General features: G+C 41.9%; 1 protein-coding gene across 1 annotated transcript in view; it reads left to right on the top strand.

Annotated features, from left to right (window-relative positions):
• Positions 1-26,895, top strand: part of NUP133 (nucleoporin 133) — a 257,731-nt gene that overhangs the window by 149,508 nt on the left and 81,328 nt on the right. Inside the window, exons 13-18 of the mRNA XM_069769500.1 lie at positions 16,640-16,803; positions 18,708-18,802; positions 20,463-20,687; positions 25,528-25,650; positions 25,884-25,980; positions 26,065-26,307. Coding sequence (XP_069625601.1) covers positions 16,640-16,803; positions 18,708-18,802; positions 20,463-20,687; positions 25,528-25,650; positions 25,884-25,980; positions 26,065-26,307 — 947 coding nt within the window. The remainder of the gene's footprint in view (positions 1-16,639; positions 16,804-18,707; positions 18,803-20,462; positions 20,688-25,527; positions 25,651-25,883; positions 25,981-26,064; positions 26,308-26,895) is intronic.

The raw sequence follows: 26,895 nt of genomic DNA, 5'->3' as shown, positions 1-26,895 counted from the left end.
CCACGAGGCAATGATGAAAGAACATAAATAATGCAATGAGTGGACCATCAGAAGGAATAATAAACCCAAGTATCTAACAATGATGAAAAATGAGTGATAACTGACACAATAAAGCAAAAATCTATAAAAGATTAGTAAATGGCGCTCTAATTCCTCATAAAGGTCCTATAACCAGTCAAATAATGCTGACAATCATATTTACCCAGTGGAGTGTAACTCTGCCCGCTCTACCCTGCCTATAGCAGCTTCGTCAGGGGAAGTCGTCATGGTCAATGTCAGGCTACTATAAAAACCTTGCAAGTGCACTTACGGAACACACGGGAAGTGCCGACACCTGTGTGTGGCATTGCCTGCGCGTTCCGATCCAGAAGAGTCAGAGAATACAGGTGGTAAGTTGCGCATGCGCAGACACTGTTTGCGTTCCAAATTATAGGAAATGATGCGCTTGCTTTCCACAAACTGGAAGGAACTTCCGGATTTAAGCTGCGCAGGCGCAGAAGTGCTGTATGCTTTCCAAATCACGGAAGATGTCGTGCTTGCATTCCAAATAGCGGAAGTGGCGTGTGCCACAGTCTCCAAGGATACGCAACAACATACAATATGAAAATTCAAGCTGTGCAAAAAGTAAAAAACACTTAAACTAGTCATGAAATGGCAAGTAAATATGGGAAACACAAAAGGTATATGAATATACCCAATACATTGCACAATGCCAGAGGTAAAATGTCTACGTTCCATATGCGGTAAATCATTGCCAAAGTTACACTATATCACTAAAGCCCACGTATGCACTAAAAATACATTCATATGTTATCCATTGCAGACTAAATAACTACATTGGAAACAGGAACACATGGGCTACTTGCACAGTGAACAAGTCTGTAGGAACACGTTCACATACCACCAAGAAACCTGAAGACACAAAAGAGAATAGTAAAACGAAAAACACTCAGTTTGAAAAAAATCGCAGTAATCCGCAAGTGCTAGTAAAAGATGTAAAAAACAGGGTATTTGGGCAGCACGGTGGCTCAGTGGTTAGCACTGCAGCCTTGCAGCGCTGGGGTCCTGGGTTCTAATCCCACCCAGGACAACATCTGCAAAGAGTTTGTATGTTCTCTCAGTGTTTGCGTGGGTTTCCTCCGGGCACTCCGGTTTCCTCCCACATTCCAAAGACATACTGATAGGGATTCTAGATTGTGAGCCCCATCGGGGACAGCGATGATAATGTGTGTAAAGCGCTGCGGAATATGTTAGAGCTATATATAAAAATAAAGATTATTATTATTTGGTTGATACGTTTTTTGCAAAAAATGTATACTAAGCTGCTCTACCAAACTTCACGGTATACCCATATCAGAGCAGTCCTAACTAATGTATGCAATCCCTATCTGATGTATTTAAAAACCTGATCATCTGTATATTACCTGTTTGAACAGGGTTCAGAGAGGAAAAATCCATGTGTGCATACAGAGTAGAACAGCTTTTGTGCAGATAGCCCAAGAGGAGTGGTGGATACCTCCCCAGTCTTGTAGAAACAAGAGAACAATTATGGAAACAGGAACACATGGGCTACTTGCACAGTGAACAAGTCTGTAGGAACATGTTCACACACCACCAAGAAACCTGAAGACACAAAAGAGAATAGTAAAACCAAAAACACTCAGTTTGAAAAAAATCGCAGTAATCCGCAAGTGCTAGTAAAAGATGTAAAAAACAGGGTATTTGGTTTATACGTTTTTTGCAAAAAATGTATACTAAGCTGCTCTACCAAACTTCACGGTATACCCATATCAGAGCAGTCCTAACTAATGTATGCAATCCCAAACCAAATTGTGAAGAAGCATGAGCAATCTCAAGGCTACAAGTCCATCTCCAAAGACCTGAATGTTCCTGCGTCTACCGTGCGCAGTGCCATCAAGAAGTTTAAAGCCCATGGCACTGTGGCTAACCTCCCTAGATGTGGACGGAAAATAAAAATTGACATGAGATTTCAACGCAAGATTGTGCGGATGTTGGATAAAGAACCTCGACTAACATCCAAACAAGTTCAAGCTGCCCTGCAGTCCGAGGGTACAACAGTGTCAACCCGTACTATCCGTCGGCATCTGAATGAAAAGGGACTGTATGGTAGAGACCCCACTTCTTACCCCGAGACATAAAAAAAGCCAGGCTGGAGTTTGCCAAAACGTACCTGAAAAAGCCTAAAATGTTTTGGAAGAATGTTCTTTGGTCAGATGACAAAAGTAGAGCTTTTTGGGCAAAGGCATCAACATAGAGTTTACAGGAGAAAAAAAGAGGCATTCAAAGAAAAGAACACTGTCCCTACAGTCAAACATGGCGGAGGTTCCCTGAAGTTTTGGGGTTGCTTTGCTGCCTCTGGCACTGGACTGCTTGACCGTGTGCATGGCATTATGAAGTCTGAAGACTACCAACAAATTTTGCAGCATAATGTAGGGTCCAGTGTGAGAAAGCTGGGTCTCCCTCAGAGGTCATGGGTCTTCCAGCAGGACAATGACCCAAAACACACTTCAAAAAGCACTTGAAAATGGTTTTAGAGAAAGCACTGGAGACTTCTAAGGTGGCCAGCAATGAGTTCAGCCCTGAATCCCATAGAACACCTGTGGAGAGATCTAAAAATGGCAGTTTGGAAAAGGCACCCTTCAAATATCAGGGACCTGGAGCAGTTTGCCAAAGAAGAATGGTCTAAAAGCCCAGCAGAGCTTTGTAAAAACTCATTGACGGTTACCGGAAGCGGTTGGTCGCAGTTATTTTGGTTAAAGGTTGTGCAACCAAGTATTAGGCTGAGGGTGCCAATACTTTTGTCTGGTCCATTTTTGGAGTTTTGTGTGAAATGATCAATGTTTTGCTTTTTGCTTCATTCTCTTTTGTGATTTCATTTAAGACAAATTAAATGAAGATAATAATACCAAATAATTTGTGTTCGCAACCATTTTCAGGAAGAAAATGAGTATTATCTGACAGAATTGCAGGGGTGTCAATACTTTTGGCCATGACTGTATTTGTACAAGAGATGTGGGGTCATTGATTCACATTCTGGACTTGTAATATGTGGGTATTTATTTGATGAGTTTGTTCCGATAGTTATGAAACAGCTGCCACCCCTTTATTCATATTTCTTATTAGAGCCCAGATTTTTATGTTCTCTTTTGCAAACATTCATTATTGGACACGTAGAATGTACCGTATATACTCGAGTATAAGCCGACCGAGTATAAGCCGACCCCCCTAATTTTGCCACAAAAAACTGGGAAAACTTATTGACTCGAGTATAAGCCTAGGGTAGGAAATGCAGCAGCTATCGGTGAATTAAAATAAAAATGGATGCTCCATACCGTTCATTATTGCCCCATAAGATGCTCTATATAAAGCTGTGCCACATATAATGCTCCATACTGTTCATTATTGCCCCATAAGATGCTCCATTTAAAGATGTGCCACATATAATGCTCTGCACCGTTCATTGTTGCCCCATAGATGCTCCATATAAAGCTGTGCCCCACATATAATGCTCTGCACCGTTCATTATTGCCCCATAGATGTACCATAGAAAGCTGTGCCATAGTGCTCTGCACCGTTCATTATTGCCCCATAGCTGTGCCATATAGTGCTCTGCACCGTTCATTATTGCCCCACAGATGTACCATAGAAAGCTGTGCCATATAGTGCTCTGCACCGTTCATTATTGCCTCATAGCTATGCCATATAGTGCTCTGCACCGTTCATTATTGCCCCATAGCTGTGCCATATAGTGCTCTGCACTGTTCATTATTGCCCCATAGATGTCCCATAGAAAGCTGTCCCATAGAAAGCTGTGCCATATAGTGCTCTGCACCGTTCATTATTGCCCCATAGCTGTGCCATATAGTGCTCTGCACCGTTCATTATTGCCCCATAGCTGTGCCATATAGTGCTCTGCACCGTTCATTATTGCCCCATAGATGTACCATAGAAAGCTGTGCCATATAGTGATCTGCACCGTTCATTATTGCCCCATAGCTGTGCCATATAGTGCTCTGCACCGTTCATTATTGCCCCATAGCTGTGCCACATAGTGCTCTGCACTGTTCATTACTGCCCCATAGATGTACCATAGAAAGCTGTGCCATATAGTGCTCTGCACCGTTCATTATTGCCCCATAGCTGTGCCATATAGTGCTCTGCACCGTTCATTATTGCCCCATAGCTGTGCCATATAGTGCTCTGCACCGTTCATTATTGCCCCATAGCTGTGCCATATAGTGCTCTGCACCGTTCATTATTGCCCCATAGCTGTGCCATATAGTGCTCTGCACCGTTCATTCTTGCTCCATAGCTGTGCCATATAGTGCTCTGCACCGTTCATTATTGCCCCATAGATGTACCATAGAAAGCTGTGCCATTGCTGCTGCAATAAAAAAAAAAAGCCATACTCACCTCTCTTGCTTGCAGCTCCTCGGTGTCCCGTCTCGGCGTCTCTCTGCACTGACTGATCAGGCAGAAGGCGGCGCGCACACTAGTACGTCATCGCGCCCTCTGACCTGAACAGTCAGTGCAAGAGGACGCGAAGACAGAGCGGCGCCCGGCGTGTGGAACGTGGACAGGTGAATATGTAATACTTACCTGCTCCCGGCGTCCCGCTCCTTGCCCCGGACAGCTGGCCTTCGGTGCCGCAGCCTCTTCCTCTATCAGCGGTCACCGTTACCGCTCATTAGAGAAATGAATACGCGGCTCCACCCCTATGGGAGTGGAGTCCATATTCATTACTTTAATGAGCGGTCCCATGTGACCGCTGAACAGGGGAAGAGCTGCGGCACCCGGAGACCGTGGGACTGCAGGGACAGCGCCAGAAGCCCCGGAAGCAGGTAAGTATGCCTCTGCGTCCTCTCCCCCGCCGACCCTGCCGCCCACCGTGACTCGAGTATAAGCCAAGAGGGGCACTTTCAGCCCAAAAATTTGGGCTGAAAATCTCGGCTTATACTCGAGTATATACGGTAGTTATTTAGTCTGCAATGGATAACATACGTACCGTATGTATTTTTAGTGCATGCGTGGGCTTTAGTGATATGGTGTAACTTCGCCAATGATTTACCACATATGGAACGTTGACACTTTACCTCTGGCGTTTTGCAATGTATTTGGCATATTCATATAACTTTTATGTGCCCCATATTTACTTACCATTTCATGACTGGTTTAATTTTCTTTTTTTACTTTTTGCACAGCTTGAATTTTCATTTTGTATGTTGACGCGTATTCTTGGAGACTGTGTCGCACGTCACTTCCGGTATTTGGAATGCAAGCGCAAGATCTTTCTTTGGAACGCATACAGCGTTTCTGCGCAGCTTGAATCCGGAAGTTTCTTCCGGTTTGTGGAATGCAAGCGCATCATTTCCTATAATTTAGAGCGCATACAGCGTGTCTGCGCGTGCGCAACTTACCACCTGTATTCTCTGACTCTTCTGGACCGGAACACGCAGCTAATGCCGCACACAGCTGTTGGCACTTCCCGTGTGTTACGTAAGTGCACTTGCAAGGTTTTTATAGTAGCCTGACATTGACCATGACGACTTTCCCTGACGAAGCTGCTATAGGCAGGGTAGAGCGGGCAGAGTTGCACTCCACTGGGTAAATATGATTGTCAGCATTATTTGACTGGTTATAGGACCTTTATGAGGAATTAGAACGCCATTAGATAATTTTTTATAGATTTTTGCTTTATTGTGTCAGTTTTCACTCATTTTTCATTATTGTTAGATACTTGGCTTTATTATTCCTTCTGATGGTCCACTCGTTGCATTATTTATGTTCTTTCATCATTGCCTCGTGGGGTGATTTATTTATTCATATAAGGATTTTTTTCTGTATTGTATATGAGGTGTATTTCTGCATCTGCCTGCTCACCGTTTTTTTGCATGTCATTCCATCATTGGTTTTAATTGTTTTTAATGTTTGTCTCCGTTTCTGGCACTTTCGTCTAAATAAAGCTTTTTTTTATTCATGTGCTGTGTGTGCACTATTTTGCGCTATTTTCCTCTTCTTTGTTTGGTTCTCACATTTTAGCATATTGGTTGCACCAAGCTGTATAATTAATACATTTAATATTATGTGGTGCGCACCTACCCAAACATGCTTGGCTTTCTTGGATACATAAAGGGTGGGGATGGACCAGAAGGATGCAAAAAAAAAAGTCACTTCTACTTTTTCATTAGCATAATCTTTGGGGAGTACATTAGCCAGCTACCAGCGCCAATCATATTCACAAGTCACAGGAATAGTTATGTCATCCATTACCAATCTTGTGCCATCTCCAATCGTTTCATGGACTTTACTGCCGTTGCCAAATGAAATAATCCTTGTTTTTATTTCTGTTTCACGCAATGTAATGAAAGTGTAGTATTGCTGAGTCCCTTTTAATGGGTTCTGATTCCTTAAACCAGTGTTTTAACAAATCCTTCTCTTCTTCGTAGTCCTGGTTTGTACAGTATATGAACAGGATGTTAGGAATATTTTTCTCACTGCAGTTGAAAAGTTGCATGGGTGTTAAAATTTTGTCTGAATATGTTCTTTGGAGGCTAGCCCAAGCTGTATGACGTTTTAACGGTGCCTCCTGAACCATCACATACACCTTTACCGTGAGCCGTGGCAAAAAAGTGCCATTTAGCGTCCACTCCAAAATCTTTCTTGTGAAAGCAGACATTTATGAAGTTTTTCTTTTTTTTTTTTTTTTTTTTTTAATATACTGTACCGAAATGTCATCCGAGAAGTACAACCCCTGGCAAAAATTATGGAATCACCGGCCTTGGAGGATGTTCATTCAGTTGTAGAAAAAAAAGCAGATCACAGACATGGCACAAAGCTACAATCATTTCAAATGGCAACTTTCTGGCTTTAATAAACCCTAAAGAAATCAAGAACAAAAAAATTTTGTAGTCAGCAATGGTTACTTTTATAGAACAAGCATAGGGGAAAAATTATGGAATCACTCAATTCTGAGGAATTATGGAATCATGAAACGCAAACAAACAAAAATACACTCCAACACATCACTAGTATTTTATTGCACCACCTTCAGCTTTTATAACAGCTTGCACTCTCTGAGGCATGGACTTAATGAGTGTCAAACAGTACTATTCATCAATCTGGCTCCAACTTTCTCCGATTGCTATTGCCAGATCAGCTTTGCAGGTTGGAGACTTGCCATGGACCATTTTCTTCTACTTCCACCAAAGATTTTCAATTGAATTGAGTTCCAGACTATTTGCAGGCTATGACATTGACTTTGTGTCTTTTTTTCAAGGAATGTTTTCAGTTTTTGCTCTATGACAGGATGCATTATCATCTTGATAAATGATTTCATCATCCCCAAAGGTTTTCAATTGATGGGATAAGAAAAGTGTCCAAAATATCAACATAAACTGTTGCATTTTTTGAAGGTGTAATGACAGCCATCTCCCCCAGTGCCTTTACCTGACATGCAGTCCCATATCATCAATGACTGTGGAAAATTGCATGTTCTCTTCAGGCAGTCATCTTTATAAATCTCATTGGAATGGCACCAAACAAAAGTTCCAGCATCATCACCTTGCCCAATGCAGATTCGCGATTCATCACTGAATATGACTTTCATCCAGTCATCCACAGTCCACAATTGCTTTTCCTTAGCCCATGGTAACCTTGTTTTTTCTGTTTAGGTGTTAATGATGGCTTTCATTTAGCTTTTCTGTGTGTAAATCCCATTTCCTTTAGGCGGTTTCTTACAGTTCGGTCACAGACGTTGACTCCAGCTTCCACCCATTCGTTCCTCATTTTGTTGTGCATTTCTTGTTTTGGAGACATATTGCTTTAAGTTTCCAGGCCTTGATGCTTTGATGTCTTCCTTGGTCTACCAGTATGTTTGCCTTTAACAACCTTCCCATGTTGTTTGTATTTGGTCCAGATTTTAGACACAGCTGACTGTGAACAACCAACATCTTTTGCAACATTGCGTGATGATTTACCCTCTTTTAAGAGTTTGATAATACTCTCCTTTGTTTCAATTGACATCTGTCGTGTTGGAGCCATGATTCATGTCAGTCCACTTGGTGCAACAGCTCTCCAAGCTGTGATCACTCCTTTTTAGATGCAGACTAATGAGCAGATCTAATTTGATGCAGGTGTTCGTTTTGGGAATTGAAATTTAGAGGGTGATTCCATAATTTTTCCCCACATAATTGGGTGAGTCCATAATTTTTTTTTTCCCTCTGCTTGCTCTAAAAGAGTAAAAAATACTGACTACAACATTTTTTTGTTCTTGATTTTCTTTGTGTTTATTGAAGCCAGAAAGTTGTCATTTGAAATGACTGTAGTTTTGTGCCATGTCTGTGATCTGTTTTTTTTTTCTACAAAATTAAACTGAATGAACATTCTCCAAGAACGGTGATTCCATAATTTTTGCCAGGGGTTGTAGTAGACCTTGCCCAAACTTGGTAGTATGTCAATTTTTGTCATGGAAATCATTTTTTTGGGGGGGAACAAAGTTACAGCTATTGAATCATGATGTAAGCACACAGATATCATAACCACACTTTTGTATTTTATGTCTCCATTTTTGTTGTAATTGACCGCAAAAGGGTGGACAGTTAGGCTGTGTGCACACGTTGCGTTTTTTTCCACGTTTTTTCCCAATAAAAACGCTATAAAACCGCAAAAAACCCGCATACAATAAGCATCCCATCATTTAGAATGAATTCCGCATGTTTTGTGCACATGATGCGTTTTTGTCCGCGAAAAAAACGCATTGCGGTAAAAACCGCAGCATGTTCATTAATTTTGCGTTTTTTTTGCGGATTTCCCACTACAAAATGCATTGGGAAGTGTCCGGGAAAAAAACGCGGCAAAACCGCATGCAGATTTCTTGCGGATTTCTTGCAGAAAATGTCCGTTTTTTTTTTCTCAGGAATTTTCTGCGAGAAATCCTGAACGTGTGCACATAGCCTTACTTGTTCCAATGAAATGACTGTGCCTCATCCTAAACCACAAAGGAATGGTTCTCTGAAAAGTCTAAAATTATTATTACCTCACTCAGTTTGAGATTTTCTTTTAGGTGATTATAGTAGTTTGACTGACGAGCTATAATCGAGTTTCTAAAGGACTTTTAGCTGCTCACAAAAACGTTTGACACTCTCTTAAGTACCGTACTTTTAGAGACCGTGTCAAAAGTACATCTGTCAACAGATATCCACCGTTTATAAGTTATTTTTATCTACCACAGCCTCTTCTAAATGATGTAATATTTTTCCTTTGAGAGCCATTAGTGGAGGACATTATTTTGCAAATATTTAGGTAACAGTTTGAACTCTCCTCTGGACACAATTGAGACAAACATACTTTATCACCAAGGTTATACTCGCCAATCTGAATATCTTTCAGCTTACCTCTTTTAATCATAAACTTAGTGTTCTGGTCTGCTGTCCCTATGCATACGGAGTGTGTACCACTTCCGCAGATTTTGAATTTTTTTTTATATCCATAGGTCTTTTCCAAATTGACAAGACCAGCCTCTTTTTTTTCTTTTGGACATGAGTTTCCTTACAGCTCAGCTGAATAGACATAGTATTTCCTGCCAGGGATAATTTGGCTCACTTCATCGCTATTATAAAAACCTTACACTTTATCCACTATAGATTTATGTAATTCTTTGAATGGCCTAGGATCAGGACAAGACATGAAACCTTTTTCTGTAACTAGAGATTGTTTTTCTAGCCATTCTATTGCTAGTGTTAAATTCATTTTCTAGTCTTTTGCATGTCCAACTCTTTGGTAATGTAGTTAGTATCATGAACTGTTCACTTCTGCTCAGAGTGAATATACATTTTTTGTTATGCTGCAGAATGATCTCTTGGTCAGTGTGTTTTTTTTCCTTCATCTTCTACGGTTTCACCTACCAGGTCTTGGGTCGGGTTTTTTGCTGCATTTTTTTATTTTCTTTTGCAATTAACTGGAAAATGCATTCTTTTTTTTTTGCAATAGGTATTTCTTCGATGTTAGAAAAAGATTTATTCCAATACTCTATTGTTCCTGTTCTTGCAAATTTTGTCACCTTTATTGTATTTTTTTTTTTCTCTTTTGCAAGTTGCTTTCGACAATGGACACAAATTTTCATGCCTGCTTGATTGATGGATTTTTATTCTCTTGCATGACTAATCCACTTACACACAAAGCAGCAGTACTTTATGTATCCACCAAGTATCCCTCTTTTAGGCACCACAGGCGGACCACAAATGATGGTCATAGTTCAGGCACCTCAACAGCAGTTTCATGTTTTCTCTTCATCGATTCATCCGAAACGAGCCCAGGCTTGTTTTGGATGAATCGATGAGCCTCCTTTCCTCAGGATTGACTTGTCTTCAGAGCTTCCATTAAACTGTTTATGTTGTATGCCACAAGATCGCCCGCCATGAAGAAGTATTGGAAAAGATCTTTATCACTGCTGTGGAGCAGAGAAATCTGAACCTCGCCCACTAGGAGATTCCACTACTCTAGTCTGGAACCTAAGAGCTCATCCTTACTATTGGGCAAATACAAATCTCTAAGATCGTTCAGTTGACTTTGTGTTATAAGGTGTGGTTCAGTTAAAGTTGCTGACAAAGTCTGGGTCGTGAGAGGAAGATGCTTTACGACACCAAACGCCCTTTTGTTCCTAACTCAACTGAAAATGTTTCTGGTGCTTTTGTGATCTGCAGTTCTGGGCGTTTTGCAGATGTAATATTTAGATACTGTAAAGTCCACTTCTTCCTTGAAACTCCTTTCCTAATGCGGGGAGGAGGGGCGCACCATGCAGAAATAGCAATTGGTAGTGTGATTGGTTAGCTCTCTCCAGATCTTTGGGATTGAAAAAGGCATAGATTGCTTCTTCCCATGCAACCACTAGGTAAGACATGATGTACATCTTTTGCAGCATGTGTGGAGAGCCAAACTGTTGTCCTGGTCTCCTATTCTTCAGCCAAAATACAGGTTGTAGGCTTTCCTTATCATAGTAGTCACATTTCGCCTTTGTGATTCAAAGTGACTACTCCATATGTAGCAAAAACTATCTGCTTTGTTTATGCAAGAACAAGGCATATCTGAAAAACCATAGAAACATTTCAGTATGATAAGAAATCCTAAAACTGTATAGCTTACACGGGGAGTATTTATAAAAGTAGGTGATGCAGCTGTAATTAGGAGCGGAGTTGGTGTTTTTTGGTCACCCTAAGATAAGTACTGAATGCTTGATAGAGTAAATACATGATGTAATAGATGAGCTACAAACAATGCAATAATGATGCTGAAATAATAGATGCAATTTTTCTAATAAGCCTGCATGAAAGGTGTCATAAGTAATTACACCACCTGCCCTGAATATAGCAGGTATGAGCTTTGAGATTAACCCCTTAATGACAGCCGATACATCTTTTAACTGACCTGATATATAAGAGAATAGCCTCCACATAGGTGACAATCCAGCAGCTGTTGGCTGTCCACTATAGCCGACAACATGATGTATCAGCCACGATCAGTGTTTGCACCATCCATATCTGTTTAACTCCTTAGATGCTGCTGTCAATAGTGACTACATCATGTAAATGGTTAGCGGAGTGTGGGGGCTTCCTATTTATCCCAATTGGTGCCCTCACATCAGGATTGTGTGGTCCTGATGTTTGCCATGGCAATTCATGACCAAATAGTGGCTTTAGAGTCTGACGGCTGTAGTAATCTGTTCAGAACTTAGCGGCATTTAGGTGGTAAAAATACATTTCTGTCATTCCACTTTGCATTAATTCCTGAAAATCACCTGATGGGTTAATAAACTACCAGACAGCAGTTTTCAATATGTCAGGGGGTGCTGTTTTTAAAATGGTATAACTTTGGGGGGGGTTCCCAATATTTGGGACCCCTAATGTCACTTCAAACATGGATAGGTCCCTAAAAAAATAAATTTTGTACATTTCCTTGAAAAAATGAAAAATTACTGCTACATTTTTAACCTCCTAAAATGCTAACAAAATAAAAGAACATTTTATAAATGATGCTGATGTAAAGCAGACATGTGGCAAATATTATTTATTAATGTTTTTGTGTGTTATGACTATCTGGATTAAAGGGATAATCATTCAAAGTTTGAAAATTGTAAAAAATTTTTTTTACATTTTTCTCAAATTTCTGATATAAAAATCGACCTAAATTTACCATTATCACAAAGTATAATGTGCCATAAAAAAAGTGTCTCAAAATCACTGGGATATGTTAAAGCGTTCCAGAGTTATTACCACATAAAGTAAAACTCGTCATATTTCAAAAATTTGGCTCCGTCACTAAGGGGTTAAAGATGAATCTCCCATTGCATAGGTTGTCAAAGCCAATAACACCTGATTGGAACATTACCTTTATTGTTGATGGTTACTGCAATAATCCATTAATTTTTGTGTTCAGCCTTAAAGGGAACCTGTCACCCCCAAAATCGCGGGTGAGGTAAGCCCACCGGCATCCAGAATGCTGTAGATAAGCCCCTGATGCTGGTGGGCTTACCCTCATCCGTGATTTTGGGGGTGACAGGTTCCCTTCAAATCTTCCTTCAGATCAGGAGGGTTCCCTCACTTCCCAAGGGACTAGGTACTGGCGACCACGTGAAAGCAGTAATTAAAACACGCCCTTCCCCCTCACAACCTACATGTGTTTCTTTCTTTCTTGGAAGTGGATTCATTCATGGAGGACCAGCTAGATTAAGCAGTATTTTTTGCAAACAAGGAATTCTGCAGGTGAAGTTGTAGACCTCTTTCACAGCCTGTAAATCCAAAGAACTAGGTATTCTTATGGATATAAGGTAGTAGGAAATTTATTTACAATCCAAAAGTGAGTGTACAATGCTTTGGTTATTGGTATTGACCTTTTTTTTTAATCAAATAGATTATTGATTTATAAAATGCAATAAAAATTTAACAATAAAACATGTGTTTTTCAATTCCCCCCAGCATTAACCCCCCTTTATCTATCCCAGCCCCCTTCATCCCCATCCCTCCCCCCTTTCCCACTTAGACAGCTCACGTCCTTCTTTTAACATGTCTTGTAGCATTATATACTTTAGTATAATATAATGTCCTTCACTATGAATTTATATACCATTATTTTATAGGCGAAACCTCCTCAGGCCTATTTTCCCTTAATCTCCTCCTAACCCAATTCCAAACAAGGCGTCCACAATTTGTCACACAGAACCATTTTCCCTCTTTTCTGATATACTCCCTTTTCTAAGGCTATGACCTTCCCCGCATATTTGATGTATTCTCCCCTCGAGGGAGGCTCCTCTTTCGTCCAGTTTCTTGCTATGACCTTCCGAGCCATGTATAACAGTCTAGCGATTGCTATTTTCAATGTGTTATCTACAATTATCTCATCCACATATCCCAGCACGCACACCACTGATTCCCTTGGAATTACATATCTATACGCCTCTTCTATCCGGCTGAGAACCACTAACCAAACAGTCAACCTCGGACACGACCAGAGCATGTGGAACATTCCAGCATTATCATTCCTACACCTAGGGCATTCCGAATCGGGTCTCAACCCAGCTTTATATAGAACATCTGGAGACCTACTGTGGGGCAAAAAAGTATTTAGTCAGTCAGCAATAGTGCAAGTTCCACCACTTAAAAAGATGAGAGGCGTCTGTAATTTACATCATAGGTAGACCTCAACTATGGGAGACAAACTGAGAAAAAAAAATCCAGAAAATCACAATGTCTGTTTTTTTTATCATTTTATTTGCATATTATGGTGGAAAATAAGTATTTGGTCAGAAACAAAATTTCATCTCAATACTTTGTAATATATCCTTTGTTGGCAATGACAGAGGTCAAACGTTTTCTGTAAGTCTTCACAAGGTTGCCACATACTGTTGTTGGTATGTTGGCCCATTCCTCCATGCAGATCTCCTCTAGAGCAGTGATGTTTTTGGCTTTTCGCTTGGCAACACGGACTTTCAACTCCCTCCAAAGGTTTTCTATAGGGTTGAGATCTGGAGACTGGCTAGGCCACTCCATGACCTTGAAATGCTTCTTACGAAGCCACTCCTTTGTTGCCCTGGCGGTGTGCTTTGGATCATTGTCATGTTGAAAGACCCAGCCACGTTTCATCTTCAATGCCCTTGCTGATGGAAGGAGGTTTGCACTCAAAATCTCACGATACATGGCCCAATTCATTCTTTCATGTACTCTGATCAGTCGTCCTGGCCCCTTTGCAGAGAAACAGCCCCAAAGCATGATGTTTCCACCACCATGCTTTACAGTAGGTATGGTGTTTGATGGATGCAACTCAGTATTCTTTTTCCTCCAAACACGACAAGTTGTGTTTCTACCAAACAGTTCCAGTTTGGTTTCATCAGACCATAGGACATTCTCCCAAAACTCCTCTGGATCATCCAAATGCTCTCTAGCAAACTTCAGACGGGCCCGGACATGTACTGGCTTAAGCAGTGGGACACGTCTGGCACTGCAGGATCTGAGTCCATGGTGGCGTAGTGTGTTACTTATGGTAGGCCTTGTTACATTGGTCCCAGCTCTCTGCAGTTCATTCACTAGGTCCCCCCGCGTGGTTCTGGGATTTTTGCTCACCGTTCTTGTGATCATTCTGACCCTACAGGGTGGGATTTTGCGTGGAGCCCCAGATCGAGGGAGATTATCAGTGGTCTTGTATGTCTTCCATTTTCTAATTATTGCTCCCACTGTTGATTTCTTCACTCCAAGCTGGTTGGCTATTGCAGATTCAGTCTTCCCAGCCTGGTGCAGGGCTACAATTTTGTTTCTGATGTCCTTTGACAGCTCTTTGGTCTTCACCATAGTGGAGTTTGGAGTCAGACTTTTTTGAGGGTGTGCACAGGTGTCTTTTTATACTGATAACAAGTTTAAACAGGTGCCATTACTACAGGTAATGAGTGGAGGAAAGAGGAGACTCTTAAAGAAGAAGTTACAGGTCTGTGAGAGCCAGAAATCTTGATTGTTTGTTTCTGACCAAATAATTATTTTCCACCATAATATGCAAATAAAATGATAAAAAAACAGACAATGTGATTTTCTGGATTTTTTTCTCAGTTTGTCTCCCATAGTTGAGGTCTACCTATGATGTAAATTACAGACGCCTCTCATCTTTTTAAGTGGTGGAACTTGCACTATTGCTGACTGACTAAATACTTTTTTGCCCCACTGTATATACTCTGTGTATAACGTAAAGCTGAGAAAGTCTATATGGCTCATTCATTGATGGCTTCGGTACCCATTCTAAAACCGATTCCCATGTTTCATCCTCCAAGCGACCCAACTCTTTCCCATTTAGCCCTTGCCCCAAACGGATATCCCAATAAGTAAGTATGGAGTAATTCCTTATATAGGGAAGAGATAACACCCCTCGATGTTCCCGCACAGCAGATATATTCCAATACTAAGTCACTTTGGATTTTGAGGCAATCCCCCCCCCCCCCCATTCTGAGCCAAGAAGGCATGTCGAACTTGTGCATATTGATAACCCCCGGATGTCTCGAGGCCATACTCAGACTGCAGCTGGGAAAAGGACTTCAACTCCCGTCGCTCTAAAATCTGACAGACATATCGAATCCCTTTAGCCTGCCATCCTGATATACATCCCATTGCCAAAAATCTGGTAAATTATTATTAAACCATAGTGGATAGAACCTGGTAAGACAAGTGACCCCACGAATATGATTGGTATTGACCTTTATCAGGTACACAAATAGTTTTTGCAGAGAGATCTGTATCAACCTATGATACAGAAATACAGGAAATTGGTAGATTTGCCTCTTCAGCAGCCAGTTTTGGTAATTTTTTTCCGCACTTTCAACTTGTGCTTCTTACTGAAGAATGCTGGATTTTGTTCTTTTTTTTTTTTTTTTTTTTTACGGCTGTAGTTTTTGGCAGAAGCTTATTTTGACGCATCCAAAGAATGTAATTCTCTTGTTTTTATAATCTTGGTTAGGCTGAAAAGATTGCCTACAGAATTCTGCTCAGTAAGAGGATTTAAGTTCTATCCTCAGAGACAACCTTATGGGTCAGTCCACTTTATTCAGCCTCCAGTTCATGTGATGTAGCAGATATATGCGCTCATGGACCAAGGGATCCTGCTAATCAGCAAATCGGTATGCATTGTGAGCTGGATGTGTTGACTAATGCGGTTTTTCGACTTTTTTCAATCAACCGTTCCCCCCACAATACAAAATAAATTACCGTAATTGTGGAGGTGTGATAAAGCAATTGTTAGATGTAGACTCTGGGGTAATTGGGTTTTCCTATTACCACAACAATGGCACGTCATGGCCCAATTACTCGTTTAATTCCATCTTGGATTCGGCTTTGGCTCTGCATGCCTATTATTACTTCTGATCCTCTGTGCCATTTAATGTAAATTAATTGTTGCTGAGGGTGGTTTTGCATTGTGCACATTTAGTAGCCAGGGCAATTTTCACACATGTGGACAAATAAAACCTCACAAAAATTATAAACCCTATCACATACTTGGCAGATTGTTGAATGCTAATCAACACTTTATACACACAGGAAAGTATACGAGACATCCTTGGCAGGAAGTGTGTTAAACTGTTTATGGTTTGCAGAAAGGATCTATTTGAAGCACAGTGCATGGTGGACAGCTTGTTCTCTTCCCAAACCGATTTGGAAGCTAATAATGAACTAGACCAAGCTGTGACCCAGATAAGTGTGGACTTGGTGGATGACTACCCAGCTTCTGACCCTAGATGGGCGGAATCTGTACCGGATGGTAAGAGAAGCAACAAAGATTTTGAATATAAAGTAATATATGAAAGCTAAATGTAGATAATACATAGCCAAATATCAACAAACGTTATTGAAAATCCTTCCACCTGTATGTGTCCTGGGAGATTTTTGAGTAAAACAAATGCCTTTTCAAAATATTTTATGGAGGTTTTCTGCCCTAAACACATTGATGAATCGTGGCCTGTTTGTTACTATAGAAATGAGCAGCACCTTAGCGCAGTGGTTAGAACTGTTGGTTTGTAGCACTGCGAGGAGTTTGTATGTTCTCCCCGTGTTTGCGTGGGTTTCCTCCAGGCTCTCCAGTTTATTCCCAAACTAGAAAGAGAATTTAGATTCTGAGCCCCAGTAGGGACACTGATGATGTTTGTAAAACCCACAAGAAGCTGTAGAGCACAATGATACATAGGACATTTGTAAGATTTTCCTAAATCTAAAAGCCTTAGGCTAAGTTCACACTGCGTTAGTGCAGTCCGTTCAACACATCCATTAAACGGACTGCACTAACGCAAGTGCCAACGTTTGCACAGCGCTAGCGCAGATGGAGCATCTGCTAGCTCCATCTGCGCTAGCAGTGTGCTAGCAGTGACGGGGGACCCGGAAACGCTGCAGCCCGCGTCTCGGGTCCGTCACTCAATGAAGGCACATCGCTAGCGCACGCCCATTGTGGGCGTGTGCTAGCGAAGCGTCCGCCATTGAAAGTAATGGCGGCGTTAACGGACTACGTTACACCGCGTTATAATGTAGTCCATTAAACGGGTCACACTAACGCAGTGTGAACCCAGCCTTAGAACAATAAAAAAAAATTCAAGAGTGATTGTATGCTTAAAGAGTTTTTCCTGTCTCCAAGATCCTATCCCAATATGTAGTAGTAGTAGTAGTAGTAGTAGTAGTAGTAGTAGTAGTAGTAGTAGTAGTAGTAGTAGTAGTAGTAGTAGTAGTAGTAGTAGTAGTAGTAGTAGTAGTAGTAGTAGTAGTAGTAGTAGTAGTAGTAGTAGTAGTAGTAGTAGTAGTAGTAGTAGTAGTAGTAGTAGTAGTAGTAGTAGTAGTATAGTTTTTCCGATTTGCTGTCTTTCCTTATGTGCAGTCATTGCACAGAACCTTATGGTTATGACCACTGGCATTGTGTCAGTTAGCTAGTTGCTAGTGATCGTACTCATTGATATCTAAGGTCCTGCAGTGCCTGCACATGAGGAAAGAAGCATAGCAAATCAGAAAAAATATACTATATTTCTAATTGGAGATATTTGCTAATATTATTATTACACCTACTACATATTTGGATAGGATCTTTGAGATGGGAATACCCCTTTTGAAGAGTGCCTCTTTTTAGAAGCATTTTGTCCACAAGTTCTTAGTGTTAAAATGAGAGATGATTTCTCACTTATTCTCCTTGGGTCCAACACAGTGTCTCTGTCCACGCCCTGGTCTGTGTTTGGCTGCAGCAGTGATGCACTGCAGCTAATCACTGTTCAGAGGCTCTGCCAATGTAGACATGATGAGCCTCTGAAGTTAGTGATTGGCTGCCTCACTGTCGACATTATCTGACTGCTGCCAAACAAGGCAGGCCGGGAATGCAGCTCAGACACAGCATTAGTACAGCATTTTTTTTTTTTTTTTTTCAATGCCTGTGGACAAAAGATTTCTGAAAGAGTAGTACCCATTTTATAACTGTCATAAAGAAATGAAATTGAGGCATTCAGAAACAGCCCAGCGTTCTTCATCAGTCCCCTTTGTTTTGCTCTAGAACTGAACTCTCGTTCAGTGACTTCCAGTTGATGGACTTTCATTCTTGTAAATGCTTGTGATGCAGATGGTGTGATTCACGTGTGGGGGAGGTGGGTTACCCTTTTTAGTTTTAATGTTCATCTATTTTTATATTTTACATAGAGGCCACTGGCTTGAGTAATACATCCCTCATTCTTTTGCATCAGCTGGAGGATAAAATGAAAGCACACTCGTTTTTCTTAGATTTTCTTCATCAGGTTTGTATTTTAACACAAGCATTTATTTACAGTCTGTTTACAAAACCAACACAATGGTTATATACAGATATCATACTCCCTGTGGGAGAGGGGCTACTCGCTAAATGAAGAGCCTACAGAGATTTGGAGCACCAAGCCCCAACAAAGAATAGAAGTGACATAATACTCATAATAATCTAAAAAGGTATATATTTTATTAAGTCATTATTTGAAAATAGATGATGATCAAAAACAGATGGGTATATGATGAGGACACAGAGAACGTAACCATCAATAATAGCATATTACATTAGCATGTTAAAAAAAAAGTGCAAAGAGCCATCACATAATACTCCACAAGAATGCCTGACACACTGGACTACAGCTCCCAACCCAGAAGAGGGATACAGAACGTGTATGAACAGTAATATAATGCAACCATAAGGTAGTCTTCCAGTAAAGAGACAGGGTCATCACATATCAGTCCCACTCTGCAGTCAAAAATGTGCTGGTTATGTGAATAAATGTAAAGGCCCCGTCACACATAGCGACGCTTAAGCGATCCCGACAACGATACGACCTGTCGGGGATCGTTGCTGCGTCACTATGTGGTCGCTGGTGAGATGTCACACAGTGAGATCTCCCCAACGACGCAGCAGCGATGCGGCGACCTGTAGCGACCTGTACAGCGATGCTATTTCATGACGATTCAATGGGACGTCCTGTCAACAAGGTCGTTGGTAAGGTGTCAAACACAGCGATGTGTGCTACCCAGCGGGACCTCAACGATCAAAAAACGGTCCAGGCCATTCCGACACGACCAGCGATCTCACAGCAGGGGCCTGGTCGCTGCTACGTGTCACACATAGCGAGATCGCTACTGAGGTCGCTGTTGCGTCACAAAACTTGTGACTCAGCAGCGATCTCGCTAGCGATCTCGCTGTGTGTGACGGGGGCTTAAGAAGGAAGCTCAATTCATAGCTCTTCAGTGTGTTAAAGTGCAGTATGGTGCTTACCTATGTGGCAAAATATCAGGTATATTTTTGTGATGTCGGTCCGATGCACGTTTTGCATATTTGGCTTCTTCGGGGGACTGTTTGGATTGTGTGTAATGAGGTCAGCTAAATACCCCCTCTCCAGGTGTATACAATAAACTGCCGCACTGTGATGGGCGCATGGGAGACGGGGCCCCGAGCTGCAGAATTGTCACTTCTGGCCATCACGATGACCGTACGGGTCAATAGAAAAGATTCCTGTGAAGTCACTGGATTGCATTGAATCAAATGGATGCCTTTAGAGACGCGAGTGGAGTGGGGATCTGACACACATGCACACATTTTTTTCTCTAAAGGGGATCAAGTGTGGACAATCCTCCACATATCGATATGCCTTGGAACCAGGTACAACAATACAAAGAGAATGGAAAGCAGAGTGTCTCCAAGTTATACTTAAACATTCTGTTTTCCATTCCTTTTTTGTATTGATGTACCTGGTTCCTAGGGATATCTATATTTGGGGGATTGCCCACACTTGATCCCTTTTCAGAAATGTCTTCCGCAGCGTGCGCATGCGTGTTGGATCCCCACTCTGCAGTAATCATTTTTATGAGTGATGCTGAATTTAAAAGACCAGAGAGCTACATCTGAATGTCTTTACGTGGTTTATATTTTTTTACACTCAGGTTGGACTTTTTGATCGTTTAAGCACTTGTCAAGTAAGAGGATCAACTATGGCAAGTCGTCTTTTGCTTTGTGAGCATGCAGAGAAATTATCTGCTGCAATAGTTCTGAAGAACCACCACACTAAGCTGCAGGCCCTGGTTAACTCTGTTATGCAGCTTGCACTAACCAAGAGGATGTGCTCAGTCCCCTACAATCTTACTCCTGCTGACGTGTACTTCAGAGAGGTATGCTAACTGCAATCCGAATGGCATTGTAAAAATAATTGTCGTTTCAGATATTGTTTGACTAGATTCTTCCCACTCCATGGAGACAAACTACTCCCACTAAAAAGTGAATTGAATTGCTATGAATTTGACCCATGTGTGTATTTTGGTTTATGTTGGGGAATGTTCTGTTATCTAAATTAAGCCCTCCGTACACTGAACCTTCAATCGCTTCTGATGACAGGCTGAGTATAGTGAAGGAGAAAGGAGTGCGATGGAACCCTGGCGCTTCCTCTGACAAGCTTGTCCAGGCATTAAGTCTAAAAAAAAAAAAAAAAGTTGAATTTATTGCAACGTGTTTCAAAGTAGATCCTGCGCTAATAGATGCCTGAGGAAGGAGGTAGGTTCTACTAAGAAACGCAGTGCAATGCATTGGAATTTTTTTTTTTTTTTTAACAATAAATTTTTATTGAAGTTTGCAAAAATAAATGGTACAGGAAAGGAAGGAACTTTAACGTTATCCAATAGTACATTGCATCATAAAAAGTATAACAGTCCTTCGCTTATGTTCCAGTTACCAGCAATAAACATAACACAAGTCATAGTGAAGGACGAGTGTAACAACAAAGACAAAAACAAACCTAAAATGTGGGACAAGGGTTCAGGGGGGGGGGGGGGAAGGGAGAGGGGGACCCGAGAAGGGATTATAGTAAATCTGTATCCATTTGGGTAGTTTAGTCAGGCGCCTGAAGACTAAGGTTAGACAGTCGGGATGCCGGAGCCGCAAAAGGGGTGTGGCTTGCATATTCTGCCCAGGGGAGCCAAATAAGTTCAAATCTGTCGACTCTGTCAGTTAGTATAGCAGTTAATTTTTCATTTACCATATACCAGGATAGGCGAGATTTAACTCCCGATACGTCCAAGCCTGTTTTTTTCCAAGCAAAGCTATAGTTTGTTTAGCTGCTAAAAATATAAATGTGATAAGGGCCCGGGAATATCTAGGAATACGCTTATTTAATAGAGCTTCCCAGGGGTTTTTCTTAAGATTAATATTCGTAATTGAAAGAATCAAGAAATAAACTCTGTTCCAGAACCTTCGAACTATTGGACATAGCCACCAGATATACTTCCAGCATGGGTTAACCTTTGTTAGCAGCAGCGCCCAGGAGCCACTGCTTTCCTTTCACTTGTGTCTTTTCTCCATTTGTGTCCCCACTCCTAACATGATGCCCACGGTGTTAAGAAGGCGCTCCCGTGTATCTTCTATCCCTATGGTGGCACACCACTGCCTGATGGTAAAATTGATACCTACCTACCTAATCAGACCTATTGCTTTTTGCTGGACAATTTATACAAGAACATGAATAGACAATGGCTTTCCACATTTGTAATCCTGTTGCTTCTGATATTGGAAGAAACTGGTCTCAGAATATGCGAGTGACGTTTAAAGTTACAGACCATCAACTGGATTAGTGAAAAGGGTAGGGAAAACTGCACATCCCGATTCCTTGTATGAAAACATCCAAATTTTGAAATCAAAATGGAGTAAAAAGTGGATGTGTTTATACAAGGAATTGGGATGTGCAGTTTTCTCTACCTTTTTCATTATTAAACAAATTGTGGAAGATTTTAAGCAGGTTTCACTCAATCCAGTATGTAGCACTTCTCACTTTCTGGCAGAGAGAATAGGCTAGACAAGTGCCACCATTCGATGACCGAGTCTATCACAGACCTACAGGCTACAGTACGGCACCACTCAACAAAATATTTGCCTTCCAATAGCACTTAGAAGATATAAAAAATACAAAGTTGGACCCAGTGTAAAATGTAAAGAAAACAAGAATGCAATAGTTTTGCAATATTTTACAACCATGTACCGTAATAATGAAAAATAGCTGCAGGCTCAATTTTCATCTAAGTAACAAGACTATGTATAAAAAAAATAGCATGTTAAAGGCAGAGTCTCGGAAGCAAAGTTGGTCAGAGTTCACCAGTCTGATCATCTGTGTCTAAAAATTGTGGAAAAATGTCAGAAATCTGTTCTTCAACATAAAAGTGCAAATGTTTTGAATGTCCCACTTTCTACAGTACATAATAAAAGATTCAGAGAAGCCCGTGTCCTCATGGGGCAACGCTGATGGTCAGTATTGTATGTTGGGGATCTATGGGCCCTCAGGCAGCACTTCATTTAAAGTGCAAGCCAAAGTTCTATCCCTTCCTCAGTTCAGATGCAGCCTGCGTTGGCACATGGAGAGGTTAGACATTAATGATGGAAACCATCCTTATTTAGGCACACCTCAATATGGTTGGATGGCTTTTTCTTTTTTTGATCAAAAATGTTAAATACCGTATTTTTTGGAGTATTAAGACGCACCGGACCGTAAGATACACCCCAAATTTTCAGAAGAAAAATCGGAAAAAAAATTAATGTGTCAAATGAGGGTCCGTCTTACAGTCCGAATTATTCAGCTTACTGGGGGGGGGGGGGGGTGTAGGGTGTGAGCAAGACCCCTGGTGGAGCAGGGTCACAGGAGGTGTTTGGTGGTCTGGCGATGATCTGACTCATCCCAGGCTGGTGCGGCAGGTTCGGTGTTGGGAGGGCTCTGCCATTTTGTGAAAGCCCCCACACATCCATCCCAGGCTGATGCGTAGCAATTTCACAGATGCTCGGTGGTGCGGGGGCTCCGCTGACGTTTTGTGAAAGCCCAGAGCCCCCCGCACTTCCATTGCTGTAATGCGTTGGTCTCCAGGAAAATGGCTGCCGGAGGCAGCGTATGTATAGATTGAGATCTCGGGAGACGAGATCTTGGCACCGAGATCTCGTCTCCTGAGATCTCATTCTGCGCATCCTGGTATGTACATCAAGACTGTAAGACACCCCCCCCCCCCCCCAAAGTTTTGTGGAAAGAAGTGTGTCTTATAGTCTGAAAAATACGGTAAGTACCTTACATGTTTAAGTTTTATAGCATTAGTGGAGTTCATGTATTCCTTAATCAAAGTGCGCTGACGTATAATGTATGTAGATTCCCTTTAGATATCACCAGATGTTTTCCACCTAACCTGAGAGCAGTATAATGTAGTGACACAGACCCCGATTCCAGCAATGTATCACTTACTTTGTGTGCTTTCTATAGTTTTGATAAAATCACTGTTTTATCAGTAGAAGATTCACTAAGGGAATAGTAAACCAGCTGCCATCTAGTCCTCCATTTTCTTGAGCTCTGTATTTCCCCGTCCACCAATACGGTTTGGCATATTTCTGCTTATGCACAGTGTACACAGAAAGCTGCCAATCAGAGGTTTGAGTGGGGTTATACAGAGCTCCGTGTTCATAGAACTGGTAGATATGCAGCAGAATAAACAAATATTATCAAAACTGTAGCAAGCAGCCCCAGTATGTGATGTATTGCTAGAATTGTATTCTCTGCCCCTCCATAATTCTGCTCTCGGGTGTGGTAGAAAAAACTTAGGGGCAGCTTTTCCAGTCCTATCAGTGATAAGGTTGTCCTGTGTAGTTCTCAGTATTCATGAGTTTTAGCAATCCTCTACTCCCCAAACATGCAGACAGCTTTGACCGTTTTCTTCATACCCTGCACATGGACAGCTGTAACCAATGGTTGCTGCAGATTTACAAAGTTTTGACTGATTTTCAATGTACCATACTTTGGTCACTTGTCTTTTCCTGTTAAAGGGCCACTGTCACCCCCCTGCAGCCGTTATAAACTAAAAGAGCCACCTTGTGCAGCAGTAATGCTGCATTCTAACAAGGTGGCTCTTTTAGTTTTGTGTTCAGGTAAATAAAGCGTTTTGAAACTCTGCAGAAATACCTGTCTTTGTCCACGGAGGCGGGTCTGAAGCCTCCTCTGTGAAGTGCCCAACAGCCGTCACTCACATCTTCTGGGGCGATGGTCGCCGCCCCCTGCGCTCTGTTTTCTTTTCAAATCCGGCGCTGTGTAAATACTTGTGGGGCAGGCGCAGTAAGCTCTGGCTGTCTGACGTCACAGCCAGGCTTGCAGTCTGCGCCTGTGCTGGCAGTGCGGCCACCCACCTCGGGAATCCCTGCCCCGCACTGTGTTATGCATTATGCACAGTGCGGGGCTAGGATTCCTGGGCATGCGCACTGCATGTCTCAGACTCTCACCCACGTCCCCCGCCTTCCAGCCAGCTAGCAGGCAAGTTTCGTAGGTTGTTTCTTTCCCGGCGATTGCTATGAGCAGAAGGAGGAGGCGGCAGGATGAGCTCAGCTGAATAGCCAGAGGCTGGAGGGCGGGGGACGTGGGTGAGAGTCTGAGACATGCAGTGCGCATGCCCAGGAATCCTAGCCCCGCACTGTGCATAATGCATAACACAGTGCGGGGCAGGGATTCCCGAGGTGGGTGGCCGCACTGCCAGCACAGGCGCAGTCTGCAAGCCTGGCTGTGACGTCAGACCGCCAGAGCTTACTGCGCCTGCCCCACAAGTATTTACACAGCGCCGGATTTGAAAAGAAAACAGCGCGCAGGGGGCGGCGACCATCGCCCCAGAAGATGTGAGTGACGGCTGTTGGGCACTTCACAGAGGAGGCTTCAGACCCGCCTCCGTGGACAAAGACAGGTATTTCTGCAGAGTTTCAAAACGCTTTATTTTAATAATACCTGAACACAAAACTAAAAGAGCCACCTTGTTAGAATGCAGCATTACTGCTGCACAAGGTGGCTCTTTTAGTTTATAACGGCTGCAGGGGGGTGACAGTGGCCCTTTAATGTTGATTATTTTGATGGTGTTTTTTCAAAAAAAATTCTCATTGATACAAGTCTTTTAAATAAAAAAAAAATTGTATTGAAAACCAGAAAAGAAAAGTTAATGTATTTTTTCAATTTAGGTATCGCAGATGGATATAATTTTTGAGTGCCTGATTGACAAAGAGGAGACAGAGCTGCAGACTACAATCATGGATTCTGTTGAATGGGCTAATATAGTTGTTGATGTGAACGTGATATTGAAGGTAATGGATAGATTATTACTGGTTCAGCTAAATAGCAGATCTTTTGCTATTGTTTGTTGGCCAAGTATACAAGTGAACTATAATCTGGAAGATTTGCCTTTGTCTATTCTGTAATATATGATATGTTGCGATGGCTTCTGAACCCCTGAAAATCTGTCTCTATATAAAGAAAATAAAATCTTTACCATTATTTATTTCAGAGAATTCTTTAACCTTCTATCTCTACTTTATAGGATATGCTGCATGCAGCATGTCAGTACAGACAAAACAAAGCTTCTCTTTACAGAAGTGAACGCACGGATAAAGAACCAGAATATGTTCCCTGGACTGGTATGTGACATTTATTATGGGCCTTATTTCTGCCTCCCGTCGATTTATTGATCTGGTGGTACAGTACACCTTTTATCTCTGCAGCTTCTAGTGCTATCCGTACTGTGATAACAAGTCAGCATGGCATAATTCTGAAGAAAGTCTATCCTCAAGCTGATTCCCGACTACGTAGTGACCTAATAGAGCAGCTTGTGGCACTGATAAATTATTTCCTTGATGACTATGTCACGCAGTTGAAATCTGTGGACCGACCAACTGATCAAGAAAGATATAGCATTTTGGAAACTGAATATGCGCAAAAAAGATCCGACCTCCTGGCTCCATTGTGTAAGTGAAAAATGTGTTTTATGTATTGCCCTGTAATATTCAATGCTGTTTTATACAATTGTGGCCAAAAGTTGTTTTCCTGTAACATATTTTCTTGTGCCTTTCCAGACTGTTTCTTTGGCCGCTTTTGCGTTCTGCGGTTTTTTTTCTTTAAAGGGAACCTGTCACCCCGAAAATCGCGGGTGAGGTAAGCCCACCGGCATCAGGGGCTTATCTACAGCATTCTGTAATGCTGTAGATAAGCCCCCGATGTTACCTGAAAGAGGAGAAAAAGACGTTAGATTATACTCACCCAGGGGCGGTCCCGCTGCTGGTCAGTTCGGTCGGATGGGTGTCTCCGGTCCGCTGCGGCGCCTCCCATCTTCATTACAAGACGTCCTCTTCTGATCTTCAGCCACGGCTCCGGCGCAGGCGTACTTTGCTCTGCCCTGTTGAGGGCAGACAAAGTACTGCAGTGCGCAGGCGCCGGGCCTCTGACCTTTCCGGCGCCTGCGCACTGCAGTACTTTGTCTGCCCTCAACAGGGCAGAGCAAAGTACGCCTGCGCCGGAGCCGTGGCTGAAGATCAGAAGAGGACGTCTTGTAATGA

The sequence above is a fragment of the Ranitomeya imitator genome, chromosome 5 (genome assembly GCF_032444005.1).
Source record: "Ranitomeya imitator isolate aRanImi1 chromosome 5, aRanImi1.pri, whole genome shotgun sequence".
In the NCBI taxonomy this organism is placed as follows: domain Eukaryota; kingdom Metazoa; phylum Chordata; class Amphibia; order Anura; family Dendrobatidae; genus Ranitomeya; species Ranitomeya imitator.
The sequence above is the reverse complement of the archived record's forward strand: the minus strand, read 5'-3'. Positions and strand labels throughout refer to the sequence as shown.